Raw genomic sequence first — 25,306 nt, forward strand, 5'->3', positions numbered from 1 at the left:
GCAGAGATATTCAATATCAAGCACTATAGCTCTGAACCAGCCAATGGGGAACTACTGCTTTATTCTGGACTGCAATTGAGTTATGGTTAGTGTTACCTAAGTCTCTTAAAACATTCATTCTTTTTCTTATTTTGGCAATAATATCTTTTTCTCTGATCTCTGAATCTATCACTATTTTATCAAATAATCCAAAATAATTTCTTTACTGCCTCTTTTCCTTATTAAATTGTTTTCCTTAGTCTTATTTTCAGTTTCTTTCTGCTTCATCATTTTCAAAATTCTTGTCCCTTCAAATACAGTATTTAAAGACTTAGCAGACAAATATTGGAAAGATCAGTCAGGAGACCTGAAATTCTATGCGCTGTGGCCTTTGTTTCACTAACTGTACGTAGTTGTACTCTCCAGCGAAGTCCCATGAATCTTTTCCATTTGCAAGCCAATTTCTGAGAAAAAGTCTTTGTCATACTTTGTCAAACATCTCACTCATCGTCAAAATTTGCTCAGGCTACACTTTTTCTGCTTCCCTGATAGATCCCCCAGTCAGAATTAATTGCTTCTCCCTTTCAGCAACCACATACATATATGGCTAATTAGAACTTGTGTTATTCAGCTAATTGTTTACATTGTCTGTCTTCCCTTACTAGATTATGGTAGGTTCTTGAGGGCAACTAGGCAATGTCTGATTCATCTTTGATAACTACATTCCTTCAGAGTCAATCAGAGTGCCCTGCACGTAATGCTCAATACAGAACTAAATTCCAGGCTAGTCCTACTTAGATTTAGAAATCTGTCTGGCTTTATCCTCACCTTCCTCATTGCTCTGCTTAATGTTTAACAGACATCGCTATGGTAATATGCTTGGCTCCAATGATGTTCATAAAATCTTTCTTCAGGTACTGCTAATCCTTTACGTTTTTCTATAACACATATCACTTTCTATTGTATTGAATACTATATAAATTACTTATTTATTCTCTTTATTTTACTTTCCCTGGTGAGAATGTAAGTTCCACGAGGGTGAGAATCTTTGTTTTGTTTATTGATGATTCTCAAGTGCTTAGAAGAGTGCCTGGCATATATAGCATATGCTCAATAAGTGCTATTTAATGACTAAATAATTGTATTTAACAAAACACGTTGTGTTTTGCCTATATTTAAACAATCAATGAATAACAAATTAGGTTTTGTCTCACTGGGTTATCTGAACGCTAAGGATGAAGGAGGTGGCTATAACAACAATGCCTTGTACATCATCATCCCATACAAACACCGGTGGCAGATCTATAGGGACACATATATTCCCACCTTGTAGTGCTACTCTTACTGTGAAATTGTCCTGGCAATTTTTTTGAGATAATTCTGTCAAATTAAATTAATAGTATAATATTTAATGAACACTTTCTAGATACAAATAAAAGAATTAATCAGGTAAGTTGAAGTGAACTGATGAAACAGGAAAAACAAATCAACAAAAAAAAGTTCTATGTAAGAAGAAAATGCTTTTAAAAAAGTAAGCCCATAAAATCTATGTCATTAAAAATCCTTGTTTTCAGAGAAGGAAGAGGGAAGTGGAAAAAGGGAGCATATATTTTTCTGAGATTTCATCAGATTGGAACAGCTGACTCATTTACAGAACATTTAACTGACATACTTTTTGAATTTAATACACAAGTGGGCAGGAAGAAATCCAGCAGATGACATTTGGTACAAAACATTCCAGAGGCAACTCTGTATTATAGAGTTTGGAATCAGTTTAAATTGTTTCTTCTTATATCAGTTGCCACTAATGCAAACAGATTTTAGTAGCACAACTGCCATTCTGGCTGACCTGAGCAGGGAGCCTGGAATGATACTTTATGTTTGCTACAGCCTGGGCAAGAAGCCACTCTGCTGTTCTTACACCCCTGATTCATAAAGCCAACATTCTGACTGCAGAAAAGCCCATTTCTGATTTCATTTTTTTTGGTAAAATCTTTATTACAGTTTCCGATTGGATTCATTTAAATCCCCCAGGATTCCCATTTTGCATTTACCTGATTCTTAAGATCCTTCTCTTAGGAAATTGTGCAGCTCCAAACATTAAGAAGCAGATGGTGAAAGTTTGTATTTTAACTGACTTCTGTTGTTTGCATGTTTCCCTGATAGACTCTTCATTTTCACACAAAGCACTGAGGACAGCTGTTGTAAGCGAACATTTCCTGCTTCCCATATCCCTCCAATTCATTGCCAATCTCATTTTAAGACATCAAGGATGACCACAGACAGCCTACTCTGATAATTTCTGCTATGCAACCACAAGTCCACAAAGGTTCTCTGCTTCCTTCCAACACAACAGGCTTAAAAATATGCAATAGTGATTTACATTTTGAAAACAATAAAAGACAGTTTTTATTTTTTCATATTTTACAATTTTAATTTAAAGGTGCATAAACTTCTAAATTTATATTCAGAAAACCGAGCTGCTCCAGGAAAAACCCAACCTTTAATGCTAGACTGCCAAAACTCACCTTTAATCACTTCATCATTCAAGATAAAAGTTTTTGTGTTTTCAGTAAATAGTACTATATTCATTTGTGGTATACGGAGCTTTTAATTGGTACATTAACTTTAGACTTCACTTGTTTAAGAATCTTTATGTTGCTAAAGGTATATAGCTAAATCTAATTGACCAATATATTTATTCAATCAGACCTATTTTAGTAATCAATAAAAAGTACATGATTGTTTAAAAAATTTCATTACATATGTTACTTCAATACATTGTAGTGAGTTAAAATCTCAGAAAATATTTAAAAAAATAAATCACCATAAACATTTTATATGTGCTGACTCCATTCCCTGAAAGTAAAAGTATTTTAAAAGCCACACATCCTTTCCAATTCTCTTTAAAATCAAGAATTATGGAACAACATAGACAGTTTTACTCTTCAGAGTTCAATCCAGCATCAGCCTCATATAATTCCTTGACAATTTCCTGGTCGTGACAAATGTGGTCCTGTAAAGATGCCACAAAGCTCAAGCTAAAGAGGATGCTTCTCTTCCCCAGGTGGGGAGAAGTCTATAACACAGCAAGGACCAATTAAACAAGTAATGCCCTAGGTTTTTAAAAATGTGAAGAAAATGGTATTTTCATATCATCATTCAACATTAATTGGTCTCTAAAATAAATAATTATATCACTCATACTGGATAAAGTTTAAAAAAGAAGGAAATTTAAAAGCTGAGTTTGAACAAAGCCTTTTATTATTGGCATTCATCACCCCCTAACCTCGTACATATGCTTAGAACAATTTAATAAGTAAAATATACTGACTTTTTTCCCTATTTCAAACTCATCTCATATTTGAAATCCTCAATCATTCCTGTTCACCAAGGAGATTTGAGTATTTGATCTTCCCCCAGCTTGGGGAACCACTTCTACGTACATTAGAAAGTAAAGGAAAACATATATATCTAGAGCTAAAATGAGAAGAGAGGACCCTCCTGAGCTAATACAATTTACTTTAAAAACTGATTTAGATATCTAATCACTTAAGCTACTAGAGACTGTGGTCTTATCAAATATTTACACACATTATACAGTTAGCAGGTGAAAGTAATTTTGTCTTTCTACATTCTGGAAACACTTTCAACCTATAATCTATTAAATTTTGAAAATAATTGAGTCATTTGGTTTACTTTCCTGCCTCTGTGTGAGGATCTGAAACCACGGTTTCCAGATACAGAACATGGTTACAGATACAGATACATGGTTTCCCATACAAACTACTCCTTGACCTATGACTTGCCCTGTAGGCAATAGCAGGTCTGTTTGTATTACATTCAACATTGACAAGAAATAATTCTCTGATGAAGTATTTTGTTCAACATAGTCAGTAAGTGCTCCTCCAACAGTATAAATTCCTATTCTCCAGGACAGATCTATTGAAGAAGCATGATCAGTACTGCTTAAGAATCTGAAAAATCTCTGCTAGCCAGAAAGGCCAGTGTTATGAGATGACCACTGTGATAGATGAAAAACTAATCAATATTTAAGGTTTATCGGAATAACAATTTAGACTAATATTATCCCTCTTATTTATGTTTTAACATGAGGGAGGGTAGAAGGAAAAGAAGAAGGAAGAAAGCATTTAAGTATGTAAGGAAGTACTTCTCAGTACTTGAGTTAAACTCCAATAACAAAGAAAAATCAGTGTTTTATAATACTTGATATAAACAGTTTACTTTCTGTTAAAATGATTAAAAAAAATGGCACTAAAAGCATGGTCCACAGAAGAAAAATCTGATAAATTGATGTCATCAAATTTTTTGTGTTTCAGATGAATGGATAAAGAAGATGTGGTATATATATACAATGGAATATTACTTAGCCATAAAAAGGAATGAAATAGTGCCATTTGCAGCAACATGGAAGGACCTAGAGATTATCATACTAAGTGAAGTAAGTCAGACAGAGAAAGACAAATATCAGATGATACCACTTGTATGTGGAATCTAAAAAACGATACAAATGAACTCATTTACAAAACAGAAACAGACTTACAGACATAGAAAACAAACTTATGGTTATCAAAGGGGAAAGGGGGGGGAGGGAAAAATTTGGAATTTGGGATAAACAGATACACGCTACTATATATAAAATAGATAACCAACAAGGACCTACTGTATAGCACAGGGTACTGTATTCAATGCCTTGTAATAACCTATAATGGAAAAGAATCTGAAAGAGAATACATACAAATATATATGTATAACTGAAAAACCTTGCTGTACACCTGAAACATTGTAAATCAAGTATACTTCAATAAAGGAATAAAAATTTAAAAAAATTTTGTGTTTCAAAATACATCAATAAGAAAACAAAAAGATAAGCAACAGACTGGAAGAAAATATTTTACAAACACATCTCTAATAAGGATTTGTATACAGAATATACAACAAATTCTTACAACTCAATAATAGGAAGACAGACAGCCCATAAAAAATAGGTATTTCACCAAAGAAGATATATGAATAGCTAATAAACACACAAAATAAGCTCAACATCATTAGTCACTAGGAAAATGCAAATTAAAACCACAAGACAGCATTTCATATCTGCTAGAATAACCATAATAAGAGGTAAGACAATAACAAATGGCAGACGGGAGGTGGAGAAACAGAAGTCTCCAGACACTGTGGGTGGTGCAGTCACTTTGGAAAACAGTTTCACAGTTTCTTAAAAAGTTAAACATAAATTTACCCTATGATCCAGCAATTCCAATCCTAGGTATCTATTCAAGAGAAATGAAAATATATATCCATTCAAAGACTGGCGCAAGAATGTTCATAGCAGCAGTATTCACAATAGCTAAAAAATGGAAAAAACCTCAATGTCCATCAACTTGGTGAATGGACAGATTAAAAGGAGGTATAGACGTACAATGGAATACTATTTGCAAGAAAAAGGAACAAACTTCTGTGACACCTTAAGTAAATCATCCAGTTCTTGAAGTTATTTGGATATTTTTAATTAACACTAAAAATAGGTATTTCTTCAAAGATCTAGTGATGTCACCTAGGACTGCTATTTCTAAACCAAAGACAAAGGGAAACCCTTTTAGAAAGACAAGAGCTTAAATATATACTTTATATGTATTTTAAGTTGAGGTATAATTTATATACATAGTGTACATAAATCTTAAGTATTTAGCTCAATAAATTTTTATCTATGTATACACCCATGCAACCACCATTCAGATCAAGATATAGAAGGCTCCCTTAATTGATATTCCCACCAAAGGTAACCACTACTTCAGTTCTTCACCACAGAAGTGCCATAGTTTTTTCTGTTTTTCTGAACTTTATATAAATATACATACTTCATATAGTATGCACTCTCCATGATGTTGTCTATAGCAGCAGTACGTTCTTTTTCATTGTTGTACACAATTCATCAAGACTGTTGATGGACATGTGGATTAATTTCAGCTTTTGGGTATTATAACTAAAACTGATATGAACATTCTTATATTTGTCTTTTGGTGAATATAAGGACTTACTTTTGATGGCTAGTCTATGCAGGAGTGGAATCGCTAGGTTTTAGGTAACATGCACATATAGCTTTATACACCTTTAACAGATCTTGCCAAGCAGCTTTACAAAGTGGTAATGCCAATTTATTAATATATCCCCAGCAGCAATGTATGACAATTCCAATTGCATCACATCCTCACGAACACTTGGCATTGCCATTCCTTTTAATTTTTTTAGGTATGGGTATAATGGTATTTCATTGTCAAGAGCCGTGAAGGATCTGATATTTTATCCTACTTGTAAGCTAACAAGCCTGGATGTTTGAGGAAGAAGACATGAGACATCTAGGTCATAGATGAAAGACAGTTTATTACTCAGAGGAGTAACAGTAGCCAGAGTATCAACACTGTGTCAGTTATGAGCCCCAATTCCCACAGGGTAATACAAAGAGGGCTCTGTGAAACTTGCACGTGCAGATGGTTGTACTGCAAGAGAGACCCTCTGTGCCTATAGATTAGTTTGCATTTTCTAGGATTTTATATAAATGTAATCATATAGTATGTACTTCAAAAAAATCTGGCTTCTTTCACTCAGCATTAACTATTTTGAGATTCATACGTGTTGTTGCAGTATCAGTTCATTCTTTTTACTGCTGGGTAGTATTCACTGTAAAGATATGCTTAATTAGTTTATCCATTCACCTGTTGATGGGCATTTGGGATACTGACAATTCGTGGCCATTACAAATAAAGCTGCTATGATTTGTGTAAATCTGGGTAAGAACATATGCTTTCATTTCTCTTGTATAAATCTTACTGATTTTTGACCTCACATGTCTCTTACATATATTATAATCACATGTAGCTATATAATATATATTATATTATGTATATATTATATGTATAATATATATTTTTTAAAGAATCATAATATTAACGTTATACTAAGAAGAGAGGGGAGAGTGGCTTTTCCTTCTGTGTTTTTTGTTTGAATTTGAATTTTTATTTTATATATATTATGTAATATATATGAATCTTTAATTTCTAGAATATGTCAGCAGGAACCACTGGGCAAGGAGATTATAGCTCATTTTTTGTTTTGTTTTCTTCTTTATATCTCTCTGTATTAAAAAATCTAATAAATGTTATTTTTTAAGGTAAAAAAGAAGAAGATCTCTCAAGCCACTCTCTCAACTCTATTGATATAACCTGGCAATTCAATTCACTATAATTTTGCACAATACCAGAAGCTTTTAACTATTTTCTCTAACTCCAGGCTTTTGACCTTCAGTCTATCTTATAAGGGATGGATACGTACAGTCATTCTTTTGAACTGCAAATGTGATAATATGGCTCCTGTTTAAACTCACTATCAACAAAGTAAACCCAACATAACATCAGAGTGCATAAGGTCCTTGGCATCCCTTTCAACATCATTTTCTACCATTTCTTCCATATACCCCAGGTCCTAGTCATGCAGAAATACCAATTATATGCCAAGTTCTTTAAGTTCTTGGTGCCTCCTTCCTCTTTCTTCTCTTAGTCCTTCTAGTGAATTCTTATTTGTCCTTCTCTGTGATGTTTTCTGTTCTTCTCTACCCTACTCTCCCCTTTGCACTTAGATGCTTCCTTCTCTGTGTTCCTATGGTACTTTATAAATTACTGTATTATAGCATTTGTCAGACTGTAGCCGAGTAGGTTACCAAAACAACAATGGATGTCAATTAGAATTCCCTCCTGTAATTCTCCAAAAAAATCTTAATATTTGCTTCAGTCACTGTTCCAATGGATATGCAAAAAGTTACTGAAGTACAATTGTAGCCACAAGTATGCTGACGACTACAAACAGTGAAGTTGCTAAATGGCAGTTTGCAAAAAATATACCATGAGAGGTAGTTAAGAAGTCTGAAAAATTCACAAATTGAATGACAATTCCCTAAAAGTTGACCACAATTTAAAAGATTTTATTAAGTAACTAGAATAACAGTGCTTACAAGATAAAATTCTAAATAGACAAAAATCTTACAATCCATATAATGGAAGAATGTACTCTTCACCTGATAAAATACTGCTTGCTTTTTAAAGTTTTTTAAAAAACATATTTCAAATTATATTTTTACCCGGTGATGAAAATACCTGGTATAGAAACCTGGGTTCTATACAGTCAATTTCTTAAATATCTATTAGTTAGAGAAATGTCTGATAACTTATTGATGCTTCTGACAGCTGCCTTATGCCAATTTCTGGAAAGCAACAGTGTTAGAAACCTTTAGAGACAGTGAGGGATGAATCATATCTGTCTAATTAGTCCTGTACAACTTTTTGTAAAACCTAAAGTTAGTTTTTGCATAGGGTAAAATAATGAATCTTTACAGACACTTATGCTCAACAAGGGAAAAGTATTTTATAATCTCTTCAGTAAACTAAAAAGAGAACAGAAGAAGCTTATACCTCGGTTTCCTACTAAGTGCTCAGTGTTCTTCTCAAGTAACAGAGCCAGAACTCTCTTAGAAATCATTGCAGCTTAGTTAAGAAGTAAACTGGGATGTACCATTAAGGTTGGTAGCTATATTTTCCATTTTTATGTAAGCAAGGATTTAAATGCTTCTCTTTTGGATATACTGAATTTGCCTAGCAATTTCTCATAAGTTATAGCATTCTAGGATTCTAAAAATGATGTCATGGTTGGGGATCATCATATTTAAAAGAACCCAGGAGAGAAAATTTTCTGTCATTATATAAAAGTGAATAATCTTGAAAAATTAATATTAAAATCTTCTGCAGTTACTGATCTTCCAGATGAGCCATGCCCCTCGTAATCACATCTGATGACAGATGCTGATGGTCCCCAGAGGACGGAACAAAGAGTAATGGTTTAGAAAAGGTACAGAAGGGAGATGGGAAAGGCAAGAAGCATCACACCATCATCTGCGTAACATAAATAATTACATCTGGAAAGAGCTCTTGACTACAATAAGTATTTTACTATCTTGTGTCAGTGAGATAAACCCATCCTGACACTCATCAGGCAAGTAAGAAAGACAAACATAACTTTGATTTTGTAGCATGGACAAAGTCCAGATGATGATGCATTTTGAAAATGTCAGAATGCCCAACTATTCTGCAAAAGTCCTGGTCTGAATTATTAAATAGCAACTTAGCTGTATTAAAAATATCCCTTGATGTAGTTCTGAACAGCTGCTAAAGAATAATGGCTCCATACTCCAGCCACTTATTATCTGTATCATCCCCTTATGACTGAGACTGCTAGCGGTGTTTGAGTTATTCTCTAGCAATGTAGGTACCTGATGATTCTACTACGGTAAGATAGCCAGTGTATTGTGAAAATATTGAGCTCTTCGAATGGGGAAGGTGAATTCTTGCCTGCCTGTCACTCTCTCAAACTATAGGTGATGTTTCTGGTAATATAAATTTTACTGAAATATACTTCAATTTAATAATGTTTTTTATTTTTTATTTTGGCTGCACAGCACAGCTTGTGGGATCTTAGTTCCCTGACCAGGGATCGAACCCAGGCCCTTGGCAGTGAAAGCTCAGAATCCTAACCACTGGCCTGCCAGGGAATTCCCAAATAATGTTTTTTATAACTAAAGTTTTTAAAATCTAAAATCTCAAATTGAAATCCTGTGAAAGACTAATGATGTGAGAAAAGATTTTTAACAGTTTGACAATATACTTTATAGGTTCTCTTTTTGATTTTATGTGTTTTTATTTTATATTTATATTTTGGTTTTCTTTTAAGATTTTTTTTTGATGTGGACCTTTTTTTTTTTCTTTTTTTAAGTCTTTATTGAATTTGTTACAACATTGCTTCTGTTCTATGTTTTGGTTTTTTGGCCGGAGGCATGTGGGATCTTAGCTCCCTGAGCAGGGATCAAACCCGCAGCCCCTGCTTTGGTAGGTGAAGTCTTAACCACTGGGCTGCAAGGGAAGTCCCTATTTTATATTTATATTTTGGAAGCAGAACTAAACAATCACTTAAGGAACACGAACCTTCCCCCGGGTTCAAAAAGATATACACATGTATATTACCCAAACATAAAAGAATAGCTTAGTTGAAGAAGATGAATGGAAAATTTAAATACTGTGAGAGCAGAATTTATCTTCATTTCAATATATATGCCAGTAAAATGGTGATTTAAAAAAAATAAAACTTACCTGCTACTGAATTTGGCCGTGGCATAAGATAAAGAGGAATAGACTGTACTGACTGTGATAAAACTGTTTCCAAATTCCTCTCTGGGATCTTATTCAGACTATAGGTGGAAGCCGTCATGTTTTCATCTACTCGATATAAACAGGAATCCATGCTGGATTTTTGAGACTGCCAAGGCTTTAGGTTTCCTCCAGATCCTAATTCTTTACTGCTTTCCCCAACGTATTTTGTGCGTTCCATGTTTTCAGAATAGCTTGTCAAGGTAGCTGAAAAAAAGAGTAAAGTGAATTAAAAAAGAAAACCAAACCTAGAGGTTAATCTGTTTACTACTCTCCAAATACATGACTAGATAATGACAATATTAGAAACATTATTTTTAAAAAGTTACTGATGATTTCATCTCCATCATGAAGTTTAAACAATTGAAACCAAAATATAACTCTCTCACACAGGTTCTCTCTCAAAGATTTACTTTTAACAACTCTATTTGAATGAATTAAACAAATTCAGTGCTAAAGGGCCTACAAATAAGGCCTATCAATGGTAAAAACTGTAGAATTTCATCAAAAGGGAATTTACATACTTTTCATGGACTGCTGGAGAGCCCTAGAGGTGTCAAAAAGATCTTTATACTCTTTTTATCCTATATTTTTCCTTCCTGGCCCTTTATATGAAACAAAGAATTAGAAAATATAGAAACATTCCCTAAGTAGACGCTAATATGGGAGAAAGAATCTGTCTAAATAAGGAAACACTACAAGGCCTCTGTTTTTAATTAAAAATTCATTTCATGTATTTATCTTTCAGTCATAAATAGCCCAACGGATCCTACCCTTTTTGCCACCAAACACAATGTTACACCTTCCCCAATGAGATTTTAAGGATTCTATAGCATACTGTATAATCTCTAAATATGTTCAGTGATAATATATAGGTGCAAATTTATATTATGCGTATATGTGTCTGCATGCGTTCTTTTTAAACAGAGGCATGCTTCTTATCCTAATTTCTGGAAATTGTCTTATTACTTTAAAATATATTTAAACATTTTTCTTTCTGTAAAATTTGACTGAAGTATAATTTCATTTGGTTTAAAGATGTGGTGATTCAGCTGGCTTTTAATTCTTAGCTAGAAGCTTGGAGTTCACACAGCTGCTAGACTCAGTATAATGAAAGCTGGAGGATGTAAAACTTCTGTTTCCCGGAGGACTTGTCTACATGTAAAGTGTCTGTTAGTTAACCCTTTGCCTTTCATGTTTTTTTTGGTGGTGTGTCCCAGCAGAAGTTTTTATCCTTAGGTCCCAAATCAGAGCTGGCTAAGATTCACTTGTATCTGTGTGGTCTTACCCTGGTATATATTCCAGAAATATACCCCTTTTCTCCAGATAAACCCTGAGCACATTCAATAGGCTCCAAACACTGGAGCACGACACCTTTAAAGGTCTGAGAAGGTAGTAATGGGTTTCACTATTTTCAATATTTCAAATAATTTGTAAGTAATAATATGTTTTCAAATAATTTATAAGTAATAATATGTCGACTAGTTACCTAAAACATCAAGTTTCTATAAACTTAGCTGCAATAATATCAAGGGTGATAACGTTAGTTATCTCATGTTGAACAGAAATTTTGGCAGATATATATATGTATACATATCATATGTATATAGATATATATATGTATACATTTGATAAATAAAAAATGAGATAGAAACTATTGGATAATGAATAGAGTGATGCTGAAAATTTTTTCAAAAATACGGGGTCTATCAATAAAAATTATGAAAGTCCTCATTGGTGGTGAAAAGATTTGAGAAACTTTGAATTAATTCATGGTACAAAGACAGAATTATTCAGTGGCCTATGGACCCTATTTTATCATTTAAATGATAAAGTTTATAATAAGGAAGGGCTTCTATGGTCATGGTATTTAAAAGTAAAGACAAGGAAGACATCCAGTTTCCCAACGTGAGAAGAGCAGTGATGTCATTTTGCACTACAATTGTACTATCTGCATGAACCAAACCTGTTATTACATAGTTCACTTGTTTTTCAAACCCAAAGTATCCCTTGCCCTTTTTCACTAGAGAGAAATGTATCTAGTCCCTGGCACACAGTATATGATCAACAAATATTTGTTGAGAGGATGAATAAATTAGTTTTATTGGATGCTCAATGGTCCAGAACCATTGGGGCACAGAACGAGTGAAAACAGACAACTCACATAAAATACTAGAAGTAAAATCCTCTGGTTAACCATTCTCATTTAGGAATTTTGTACATTTTTGCTTCACTGATGCTTTTCACAGAATATGCTGACTTTTAGTTAATTTCATTCACTTATCTAGCCAATAAAATTTTATTGAGCAACTAGTATGTGTCAGACTACAGTGGTGAACAAGATAGGTCCTAAATCCTTAATCCCAGAAAAAGGACAATCCTGTGGCAGAAGAGGTCACACACAGAAAAAATGAAGAATCACAAAATGAAATGCTATTTTTAATAACAACATACTAATGTTTGCATATTAGTCAATTTTATGGATGCTCCTATTTTACTCAACCATTCCTCTATAGTGAGAACTTATCATATAACTTAAAGTCACCAAGGTGAATGAAGCACCAGAGAATGCAATGATATTTTGATTCATGTGGCTACTAAAAGTTTCAAAAGTCTAAAGCCCAAGCAGTCTATATGTCAGATATTGGCCTATATAAATTAAGCACCCCTATGTGCAAAGTTTCTATGAGTGGAGTTGAAGAGGAAGACATGGCCTCTCATTGAAAAATATACATATTTGTTTTCCACTAGACCTATCCTATCTCCATTTTAATTCTCTAGACCTAGTCATTCCCAGGTGGAACAAAGAATAGTGGGAAATATTGAGTTGTAAGTAACTAAAGAGGTTTTTCTGAGAATTTCTCCATTTTCCTTCCTTGATATAGAAAAAAAAATTGCTACCTCAGTATAAAGAACTGCTTACATGGCATTTCTGTTTATATTGCCATATAGGCCAGGAAGATAGTGTGAGGAAGTAGGAATTACAGACTTATAAACAGGCTCATTGTGAATAAAATTAGCTCCATATATTTAAAAGTTTTATTGAGGTACAATTTACATACCATAAAAATGCACCCATTGTAAGTGTACATGGGTACAAGCACATTTGCTTGTCATCTATAATAATTAAAAACTGATAGTAGGGACTTCCCTGGTGGCACTGTCATTAAGATTCCACACTCCCAATGTAGGGGGCCTGGGTTTGATCCCTGGTCCAGGAACTAGATCCCACAGGCATGTCACTACTAAGGAGCCCACCTGCCGCAACTAAGGAGCCCACGTGCTGCAACTAAGGAGCCCTCGAGCCACAACTAAGGAGCCCGTGAGCCACAACTAAGGAGCCTGCCTGCTGCAACCAAGACCCGACACAACCAAATAAATAAACAAGTAAATATAAAAAAAAACTGATAGAAATAATTTTTATCTTGATTCACTACTTTGCTTTTGTTGCTAAAGACTAAATTTTTAATGCCGGATAATAGTCTTAGGTCCTCTGTTCTGAGAGAGAATTATTTTAAAACTATGCACTGTTTTGTAATAATTAGGACCATGGGTTTTGAAGTTATACAGACCTGAACTTGACTCTTAGCTTTGCCTCTTAATATCTATGTGATCTGGGACCAATTATTTTTGAATCTCAGTTTTCCAAGTTTAAGAAAGATTGTTATACTATTATGTAAGACAGAGTTAATTTACAGCTAGACTGGGCCAGCCCTACGCTTATCTCTGGGGATGCCTGGAACTCTTTGCCAAGATAAGGTCAACTGGGATAACTAATGATTTATAATTTGCTGTTTAAAGTTTGAAACTCCCCTGGTAGCAACCAGGTCTAGTTGTTTATTGACAGCTTACACCTGGACTACTTGGACAGCTTAGCTTAGCTATGTGACCAGAGGGGCATAAAAAGCTTCACTGTAAACTTCTGGGGGGCTCTCCTGAAACCAAGATTCCTTATACAAATCTCGGTGATTTATACTCTGGGGACAGGCACATCCTATTTGATTACGAAAGAACCTGGATATATATGGAATCTAAAAAAACAAAAATGGTCCTGAAGAACCTAGGGGCAGGACAGGAATAAAGATGCAGATGTAGAGAATGGACTTGAGGACACGGGGAGGGGGAAGGGTAAGCTGGGACAAAGTGAGAGAGTGGCATGGACATGTATACACTACCAAACGTAAAACAGATAGCTAGTGGGAAGCAGCTGCATAGCACAGGGAGATCAGCTCGGTGCTTTGTGACCACCTAGAGGGGTGGGATAGGGAGGGTGGGAGGGAGATGCAAGAGGGAGGGGATATGGGGATATATGTATATGTATAGCTGATTCACTTTGTTATACAGCAGCAACTAACAACAATGTAAAGCAATTATACTCCAAAGTATTTATTAACTTTTTAATAAAGATGTGAAAAAGAAAAAAAGAACCTGGAGAGCTGCACTTGGGAATGGATCCTTGGTGCTCGCCTGCACTCTCTTTTGCCTGCTGTACTGTATCTTTACTAAAAGCTTTTCGTAACCATTTTTCTGCGGAGTCTTACGTACCCTTTCAATTACCTGATCCTGTGAAACCTTTACAACTATTTTCTTATAAGATGATTGTAAGGATTAAGTAATGGTACCCACCTCATACTTCGTACTCAATCAATGGTTGTTGTTACTATTATTATTATTATTATTATTATATTAGTTAGGTCAATTATGCAAGAGAAATGCTCTGTTTGGTCTCCTTGATCAATTTAATAGGCAGTATCTAGACTTCTTTAACATATATGCCATGCCATATAAATATAACGCTATAGCTACCAAAAATTTATTAGTGCTAAGTAAGTAGAAGGTGGGAAGGATGACAGAGTCACTAGCACAATAACTGGAGAAACTTAGCAGTGAAGATACAATTGCACATTTCTGAAAACAGGTTGGAGAAAATATAAAAAAATAACTCAAATTATCTAACGTTCAAGTTTATGACTCAGGGAGGTGATTTTTTAAACGTGAAAATTTGGATCAAAAAAAGAACATATAACATCCTACTGGAATATATGTTACGAAAGGAACAAAGGTCTTTGATTAGGAGTTTCTGATTTTGCTTTTTAGTTACTAATGTGAAATATTAGGAAAACATAATCACTCAACAATGAGCAAAGCTGTAGATACTTCATCTTCCTAGGTGTTAAGTGATATAAGGCTAAAGGATATAAGACCAAATTTGGCAATAAATCAGAATCTAAAGAAAAAAAAATCCTGAGATTTGATTAAAAGAGGGAATTCAAGAATTATACCTTTCTGGGACTTCCCTGGAGGCACAGTGGTTAAGAATCTGCCTGTCAATGCAGGGGACACAGGTTTGATCCCTGGTCCGGGAAGATCCCACATGCTGTGGAGCAACTAAGCTCGTGCATCACAACTACTGAGCCTGTGCTCTAGAGCCCGCGAGCCACAACTACTGAGCCTGAGTGCCGCAACTACTAAAGCCCGCGCACCTAGAGCCCATTCTCCGCAACAAGAGAAGCCACAGCAATATGAAGCCCACGCACTGCAATGAAGAGTAGCCCCCGCTCACCGCAACTAGAGAAAGCCCGCGTACAGCAACGAAGACCCAGTGCAGCCAAAAATAAAAAATAAACAAATAAATAAATTAAAAAAAAGAAATTTAAAAAGAATTATACCCTTCTGGAAGGAACTGTGATCTCCAGATAAACAAAAGGCAAGAAACATGCCTAAATGGATCCATGCTTAAATTCATTTTGCTATGTAACACCATACCAAATCAGCCCATTATTAAAACTTAACATGAAAAAGGAATAGGATATAAAAATGATGTATATCTCACAGAGTTTATGATTATCAAGATTTTTGCTTGAAGCTATATAGGAGCTTATATATAAGCTGATAGGAGATTATATGTAGTTATATGTAGTATCTAACTAGGCACATATATAAGGCCATTATACCATTAAAGTTATACCAATAAAATAAGAGTAACAAATATGAAATTACACTGTAAATACCTGACAATCATGTCAGTGATATTTTACCACATGTTTAAGAAAGGTTGTGAGTTTGAGGAAAGGGAAGCTATGATTGGAACAGAGAATGCTTTCTGTGGTAGAAATCAAATTACATCTGGGGTGAATCTAGACCACATAGAATCTAAGAAGTTACAGTTGTTTACAACCTTTTAGAATCTGAGAGAGGAACTTTTTACATTAACAATACTTAAAAATTCAGGAACTCTGCATTTCTAGTATTCTGATTCTTATAACTAGAATTCTACATATTTTGGCATGCTATAAGAGTGATACAGCAGGCATCACTAAAATTCTGATTGCTATAATTATAAAATGTAATCATAAGGAATTCACACTGAACTGACTGATACATAAAGAAATTAAAAATAGATAATTTAAATTAATACATTTAATAACTTTTGTGCTTTTTGCTGATGGGGCAAGATTTAAATATGGAACACTAATAAACAACAGACCATCTTGGAAGTTTCTGTTTGAAATAATATAAGCAATAGTTAATTTGGAAAAGCAGATGTTTCTATAATCAGTGGGGAAAACACTTGAAACATATTTAACAGTTAAGGTAGGCCAGCCTTGAGATTTCCAAGGTAATAACAATATCTTTGACTATTATTACTTATGCCATATACAATTTTCTTCCAAATCAGACTGCAGTGAAAAAAAACTAAAGGGAAACAAGTCATTTCTCAAGATAAGCTGCTCACATATAATTTGATAACTACTCTATAGTCTTATGTAATTTTAGGAACAGACATTATTCTCTTTCTTCTCTCATTATTTTGCAAGTAAATCTGTTTCAGTATTTATACACATTAAAGAATGGAAGTTCATTACTCTTCAAATTAGCTCTCTTATCCACAAAGGCACTTATATTTACAAGGAACACAATTCTGGAAATTTATCAGAAAAAAAAAATGAGGAACACTGTCTGCTATAAGTCAAAGCAGGATCTCATTTTTAATTTTCAGAAACATTATGAACATTTATTCTGAACACTCACTGACATGTTAAGCTTCCACTTTGAAAGGTAACTACTTGTAAACGGATTTTATCCAATCTGTCAGCACCATGCCTTCTGCTTGGATGAACATATTTCTAAAGCTATTTTTTTATGTATGGCAGAATAGATGATATGCAGTTACAGACACTCTAATAAGATTGACAGAAGAACCCAGGAAGAGGTTTGGCTGGGATTATAAAAGTCACTGGGCCAAAATGAATCATAAAGAGAACTTAAGAGAATAAGATTAGTCGATGGAGAATTCTAATCTCTATTATTTATTAAAAATTTAATAAAGTTCCATCTTGTACCCAATGGTCACTCTAAACACTCTAAACACCTGTCAAAAAAGTAAAGTGCCAGGTCAGTCCTTTATCCCCTATCCTTCCACACTTAAGCTTTCTTTCCTTTGAGCACCTACTATGCTACCACATGTCAGTCACTGGACTAGGTGCTACAGATACGGATGAATAAGACACAATTTTGGCTAACAAGAAACAGTCTAATGGTGAAAAGCAGGCTCCAAAAGTAATTATAATACCATGTGTTAAATGTAATGATACAGATATGTACAGGTATTACTGGGAACACAGAATAATAATATGTATTGGATAGGAGGTGGAGTGGAGAAGTGAAGAGAGGTGGTGGTAGTAGTGGTGACAGAATACTCAAGGTGAATCTTAAAAAATATGTAGGAGTTAGTCAAATTTAAGAGAGAGAGAGGAGATTACAAGGCAGAATGATCAATATGAGCAAAAGCACAGAGATGAAAAAACGAATGTGTCAGGTAACAACAAAATCTAAAGTTGCCAGAATAATATATACAAGGCCGAAAGTAGTGGGCTTGAAGGCTGGAGAAATTGGCTGCGGTCAGATCAGGAGAGCCTGGCCTTTATCTGCTAGGTAAATGGGAGCCAAAGGAGTGATCTGATCAGATTTGATTTTCAGGTAGCTCACCTCATCTTATAGATAACAGAATCAAAATAGTAATTGTTTTTCAGTTAATTCGCTTTGGTGGCTGTGTGAAAAACAGACTTAGGACAAGACAAAAAACGCAGAGAGAACACAGTTAGATTTGTATTAATCTAGGTCTAAGATAATGCAGACTATCAAGGCAACGCTAGGAAAGATGAAAAAACAATACAGGGGTGAGAAATACAGGGGGAAGGAAGGTGGGAAGGACTCTCCTCTTGGCTTTCTAGCTTGGGTTCCTGGGTAGCTAGTGATGTCATTATAAGAGAATATTTTGGACAACTTTTTGCAAATAAATTTGAAAAAAGATAAAAACCATTACTAAGGAAAACAGATTCAGGAAGAAAAAGAAAAATTTTTAAGTCCTATAGTATTAAATACACTGAAACAGTAGTTTAAAAAATCGACATAAAGAAAATAACAGGTCCGAAATATTTTAATGGCAGGTCCTACTAAATAGTCAAGAAACAGGTAATTCCAATTTTCTATAAACTATTTCAGAGGTTAGGAAAAGAGGTCAATTTTCATCATATTTTATCTATCTATGTATTTTATTTAGTTAAAATATTTAGCTATTTAATGATAATATCTTCATAATGACTTCTCATATAAAGTAATCACAAATTAGAAATTATTATGTTAGATACTAAGGGTATATAAAATTATTAGACATGAATACCGCCTTTTAGGAGCTTTGTAATAAGTTTTAAAATCAGGAAATGTGAGTCCTCCAACTTTGTTCTCCTTTTTCAAAATTGTTTTGATTATTTGGGGTCCTTTGAGATTTCACATGAATTTTACAATGGGTGTTTCTATTTCTGCAAAGAACATTGTTGGGATTATTATAAGGATGTCAATGATTCTGCAGATTGCTTTGAGAAATATTATCATTTTAACAATATCAGTCTTCCAATCCATGAACACAGGATATATTTCCAATTATTTAAGTCTTTTAAAATTTCTTTAGCAATGTTTTGTAGTGTTTAGTGTACATGCCTTTTGCCTCCTTGGTTAAATTTATTCCTAAGTATTTTATTCTTTTTGATGCTACTGTAATGGAATTGCTTTCTTAATTTTATTTTTTTTGGTTATCCATTGTTAGGGTATAGAAATGCAACTGGTTTTTGTATGTTGATTTTGTATCCTGTAACTTTGCTGTAAAAATATTCTTTTTATCAACTCATTATTTATTTAAAGTGAATAAATTCACATGTTGATGTATATTCATTTAAGTACTAGAGATATGCTTAGTTGACATGGCATTAAAATATCTGCAATAACATCTAAACAAATAAATATTTTGATTTGATAACCTTTAGAAGGAAGCCAAATGAGGAAAAAATATTTCATTGTCTTTATTCCTTTATCGTTTCCATTTTCCTAGCCTCTTCAGCTTCTGTCATTTGTTGACCAGCCTCTCCTCACCCCTTCCTTGAAACTTTTATCTTCCTTGGCACTGGTAACATTATACTGCCCCACTTTTTCTCCTATCTGTCTGACTACCCTTTTTCTGTATCTACTGGCTCATTCTCACACCTCTCACCCCCTGCTCAATTTGAACATGCCCTAAGATTCTGTGCTCAGTCTTCTTTTCTTCTCTTTGCATTTCTTTGTCTTCAGATTCTTCTTTTCCCAAAACTTTGCTCATTTCCATGTGACTGACTCCCCTTAACAAGTATACAACAGGCAATAATACGAAGAACTGAGAACCACCAAGAAACTCTACTAGTTCAGTGAGGAATAAACTTTTTCTGAACCACTTCTGTTGGTAGACAGATGATGCATGTGAATTTACAAGAAGAAGTAGAAAGAAATTTTTCTATTCATCCCTTCTTTTATCAGATAATATCCTTAAAGGACTGGTTAAGCAGGGAGGGATACCTCTCATTTTGTTTACCCTTTATGTCTCTCTCCTGTATCATTAAAAAGAAAAGGACACATTTTATATATACATCTCAGTAACTCAAAAGCAGAATTTTTGAAAACCTTGAGCTTGTGTAATTATTTTAAAAAGAAAAAAAGACACAAAATGATTTCTTTTTTAATGATTAATATAAAAACCAACTTACCAATGATACCACTATCTCTGCTTTCGAGGGTGGAGGTTGGACTAGTGACAGCCCCATAGCTGCCATCCTTGGCAGTTGCATTTGTACTGACTTGCGGGAGAGTGGAGCAGGGGCTACTGGCTGGTGGAGAGGCAGTGCTGCTAGTCAAGGTGGAACAGGGACTTATCCTCTGGGTGATTGCTGAGGTCTGAAAAATTGAAATGAAAAATAAGATAAACTGATCAGCTGTTAAAGTAAAATATATCTTATGGTAAAACACATGTTTTGATAAGAAAAGGAAAAAAATCTACATGCACAACTTTTACATCTATTAAGTTCTGTTTGTTTTTGCCTTCCAGGATAAAGCATTCTGTGTTCTATAATTAAGGTGAAACTTGATAAATTTAACATGAGCAGAGACTGGCCTGTTTTTCTGCCTAGGAAACTCACAGTGACAAGTAGTCTTTATCATTGCTATGAACTAATAGAGGAATTTACTTATTAATCACAAATTTTTCTTGCTATTTTCAATCGAAATTTTTCTGAAGGCTTGGAACTTTTTCTTGCTAATAATTTTCTTTGGATAGAAAAAAAAAATCTCTGCAGCCAAGGAGAAATAAAAATAAAGTTCTTAATGCAAATAAATGGGTTGTTTTTTGATACATAGGGGGCTGCTCAGAGACAATAAACGAATGCAGGGAAAATGCTTTATCTAAAAGTTTGTCAAATAAAATAGATCAAACAATATTAATTTAAAACAAAATGAAATAATTTCTCTGTAGAAACTGATTACAGACTGAGATCACTGAGTGATTCTTACACCTAAAGTTACCTCCTTTTCACATTTTTGATGGGAAGTAATGAATAATCACCAAAAAGACTGACGGTAATATATTCTAGTTTACCTAATTTAATGACAATTCGCTTTTCTTTAGCTCTTTCTACCCAAATAAATTAATGAAATATGAATGAAAGTCTATGTTTTTTCAAACACTCAAGAAATGTTATCCTACCCTGATACCAAAACCAGACAAAGATGTCACAAAGAAAGAAAACTACAGGCCAATATCACTGATGAACATAGATGCAAAAACCCTCAACAAAATACTAGCAAACAGAATCCAACAGCACATTAAAAGGATCATACACCTTGATCAAGTGGGGTTTATCGCAGGAATGCAAGGATTCTTCAATATACGCAAATCAATCAATGTGATAAACCATATTAACAAATTGAAGGAGAGAAACCATATGATCATCTCAATAGATGCAGAAAAAGCTTTTGACAAAATTCAACACCCATTTATGATAAAAACCCTCCAGAAAGTATGATAAAAACCCTCCAGAAAAACCCTCCAGAAAATTCAACACCCATTTATGATAAAAACCCTCCAGAAAGCACATTAAAAGGATCATACACCTTGATCAAGTGGGGTTTATCGCAGGAATGCAAGGATTCTTCAATATACGCAAATCAATCAATGTGATAAACCATATTAACAAATTGAAGGAGAGAAACCATATGATCATCTCAATAGATGCAGAAAAAGCTTTTGACAAAATTCAACACCCATTTATGATAAAAACCCTCCAGAAAGTAGGCCTAGAGGGAACTTACCTCAACATAATAAAGGCCATATATGACAAACCCACAGCCAACATCGTTCTCAATGGTGAAAAACTGAAACTATTTCCTCTAAGACCAGGAACAAGACAAGGTTGCCCACTCTCACCACTATTATTCAACATAGTTTTGGAAGTTTTAGCCACAGCAATCAGAGAAGAAAAAGAAATAAAAGGAATACAAATTGGAAAAGAAGAAGTAAAACTGTCACTGTTTGCAGATGACATGATACTACACATAGAGAATCCTAAAGATGCTACCAGAAAACTACTAGAGCTAATCAATGAATTTGGTGGAGTACCAGGATACAAAATGAATGCACAGAAATCTCTTGCATTCCTATACACTAATGATGAAAAATCTGAAAGAGATATTAAAGAAACACTCCCATTTACCACTGCAACAAAAAGAGTAAAATACCTAGGAATAAACCTACCTAAGGAGACAAAAGACCTGTATGCAGAAAGCTATAAGACACTGATGAAAGAAATTAAAGATGATACAAACAGTTGGAGAGATATACCATGTTCTTGGATTGGAAGAATCAACACTGTGAAAATGATTATACTACCCAAAGCAATCTACAGATTCAGTGCAATCCCTATCAAACTACCAATGGCATTTTTCACAGAACTAGAACAAAAAATTTCACAATTTGTATGGAAACACAAAAGACCCCGAATAGCCAAAGCAATCTTGAGAAAGAAAAACGGAGCTGGGGGAATCAGGCTCCCGGACTTCAGACTATACTACAAAGCTACAGTCATCAAGACAGTATGGTACTGGCACTAAAACAGAAATATAGATCAATGGAACAGGGTAGAAAGCCCAGAGATAAACCCACACACATATGGTCACCTTATCTTTGATAAAGGAGGCAAGAATATACAATGGAGAAAAGTCAGCCTCTTCAATAAGTGGTGCTGGGAAAACTGGACAGCTACGTGTGAAAGAATGAAATTAGAACACTGCCTAACACCATACACAAAAATAAACTAAAAATGGATTAAAGACCTAAATGTAAGGCCAGACACTATCAAACTCTTAGAGGAAAACATAGGCAGAACACTCTATGACATGAATCACAGCAAGATCCTTTTTGATCCACCTCCTAGAGAAATGGAAATAAAAACAAAAATAAACAAATGGGACCTAATGAAACTTAAAAGCTTTTGCACAGCAAAGGAAACCATAAACAAGACGAAAAGACAACCCTCAGAATGGGAGAAAATATTTGCAAATGAAGCAACTGACAAAGGATTAATCTTCAAAATTTACAAGCAGCTCATTCAGCTCAACATCCAAAAACCAAACAACCCAATCCAAAAATGGGTAGAAGACCTAAATAGACATCTCTCCAAAGAAGATATACAGATTGCCAACAAACACATGAAAGGATGCTCAACATCACTAATCATTAGAGAAATGCAAATCAAAACTACAATGAGGTTATCACCTCACACCAGTCAGAATGGCCATCATCAAAAAATCTACAAACAATAAATGCTGGAGAGGGTGTGGAGAAAAGGGAACCCTCTTGCACTGTTGGTGGGAATGTAAATTGATACAGCCACTATGGAAAATAGTATGGAGGTTCCTTCAAAAACTAAAAATAGAACTACTACACGACCCAGCAATCCCACTACTGGGCATATACCTTGAGGAAACCATAATTCAGAAAGAGTCATGTACCACAATGTTCACTGCAGCTCTATTTACAGTAGCCAGGACATGGAAGCAACCTAAGTGTCCATCAACAGATGAATGGATAAGGAAGATGTGGCACATATATACAATGGAATATTACTCAGCCATAAAAAGAAATGAAATTGAGTTATTTGTAGTGAGGTGGATGGACCTAGAGTCTGTCATACAGAGTGAAGTAAGTCAGAAAGAGAAAAACAAATACCGTATGCTAACACACATATATGGAATCTAAAAAAAAAAAAGGTTCTGAAAAACCTAGGGGCAGGACAGGAATAAAGACGCAGACGTAGAGAATGGACTTGAGGACACAGGGAGGGGGAAGGGTAAACTGGGATGAAGTGAGAGAGTGGCATGGACATATATACACTACCAAATGGAAAACAGATAGCTAGTGGGAAGCAGCTGCACAGCACAGGGAGATCAGCTTGGTGCTTTGTGACCCCCTAAAGGGGTGGGATAGGGAGGGTGGGAGGGAGACGCAAGAGGGAGGAGATATGGGGATATATGTATATGTATAGCTGATTCACTTTGTTATAAAGCAGAAACTAACACACCACTGTAAAGCAATTATACTCCAATAATGATGTTAAAAAAAAAATGTTATCCTTTTCACAACAGTAACTGATCAGTTGCAAAATTACTTGAAGGAGTACTAATGATAAATTTGACATCTTTAAATGTTAAATTAAAAAAAAAGCATTTCAACTTCACATACAGAGTCTATTCATAACCTCTCTGCTAAAATTGAAGATTTACATTTTATAACTTGACTGGAAAATATGTTGATCACTGAATATGAGAATATTAAGGCTCTTAGACTCGTCCCCAAATGACTTCCAGATGCAATCTCTTATATTTAATTATCTGTGTTGAATCCAGGTTTTGATTTTAATTTAAATGCTATAACCAGGTCATAAAAGATACATTCAACTCAACCAAGCATAACTGACATTCTCAGAACCCTGCAGCCAAGTAAATCTTTTCAATCATATGAATAATATTAGAAACTGATTTTTCTTAATAACACAATAAGCCCTCAAATCTATGCCATTTCTCTTCTACAGAATTTTTCTCCAGAGGAGGGAGGAGTTTCAATTTCTTTGTAATTTCCTCTATTTCTATAAAATGATGTTGGTCTACCAGAGCAATGATTTTTTTAAAACTGGGCTTGCAGTAGAATTACCTGTGGAATGTAAAAAACAAGTTCCCCCACAAAACTGACAGATACTGAACCCACCCCACCCCAGTCTTACTGAATTAGAATCCTCCCTAGTTAGAATTTGGCATGGCAATTTTTAACTGCCTCATTCTCAGTTTAAGAAATATGTGGGTACTGTAATAGAACTGTATTAGAGTCTTTTACATTAGATATATCTATACTCCAGTCATTCCATGTTGAAAAAGTTTCATTTGGGTGTAAATCTATTACCTCTATAGCAACTAATTTCCATTTTTAGACAAGATTCTCAGTCTGTTCTGTGAGAAAGGAAACTGTATTATATGCATAATATAGCCAATGTGGAGGTTAAGCTCAAATGATGCATACTTTTTACTACAAGTTATTTTCTGGAAAATAAAGCATTTATCACAGACTGTATGCTTTAAAAGCTTTAACTGTAAAAGCAAAGCTTAAAGATCAAGCCATTCAGAAAGCAGAAAATTGTCCATGGCTT

General features: G+C 34.4%; 1 protein-coding gene across 7 annotated transcripts in view; it reads right to left on the reverse strand.

The window, feature by feature from the left end:
• Nucleotides 1-25,306, reverse strand: part of TANC2 (tetratricopeptide repeat, ankyrin repeat and coiled-coil containing 2) — a 358,004-nt gene that overhangs the window by 125,242 nt on the left and 207,456 nt on the right. For all 7 annotated transcript variants that reach the window (XM_059909100.1, XM_059909099.1, XM_059909098.1 and 4 more), the window contains 2 exons: nucleotides 20,324-20,510; nucleotides 10,194-10,457 (listed from right to left, as the gene is read on the reverse strand). In XM_059909100.1, the coding sequence (XP_059765083.1) occupies nucleotides 10,194-10,457; nucleotides 20,324-20,510 (451 nt within the window). The remainder of the gene's footprint in view (nucleotides 1-10,193; nucleotides 10,458-20,323; nucleotides 20,511-25,306) is intronic.

This window comes from Balaenoptera ricei, chromosome 20 (genome assembly GCF_028023285.1).
Source record: "Balaenoptera ricei isolate mBalRic1 chromosome 20, mBalRic1.hap2, whole genome shotgun sequence".
NCBI classification, from domain to species: Eukaryota; Metazoa; Chordata; class Mammalia; order Artiodactyla; family Balaenopteridae; genus Balaenoptera; species Balaenoptera ricei.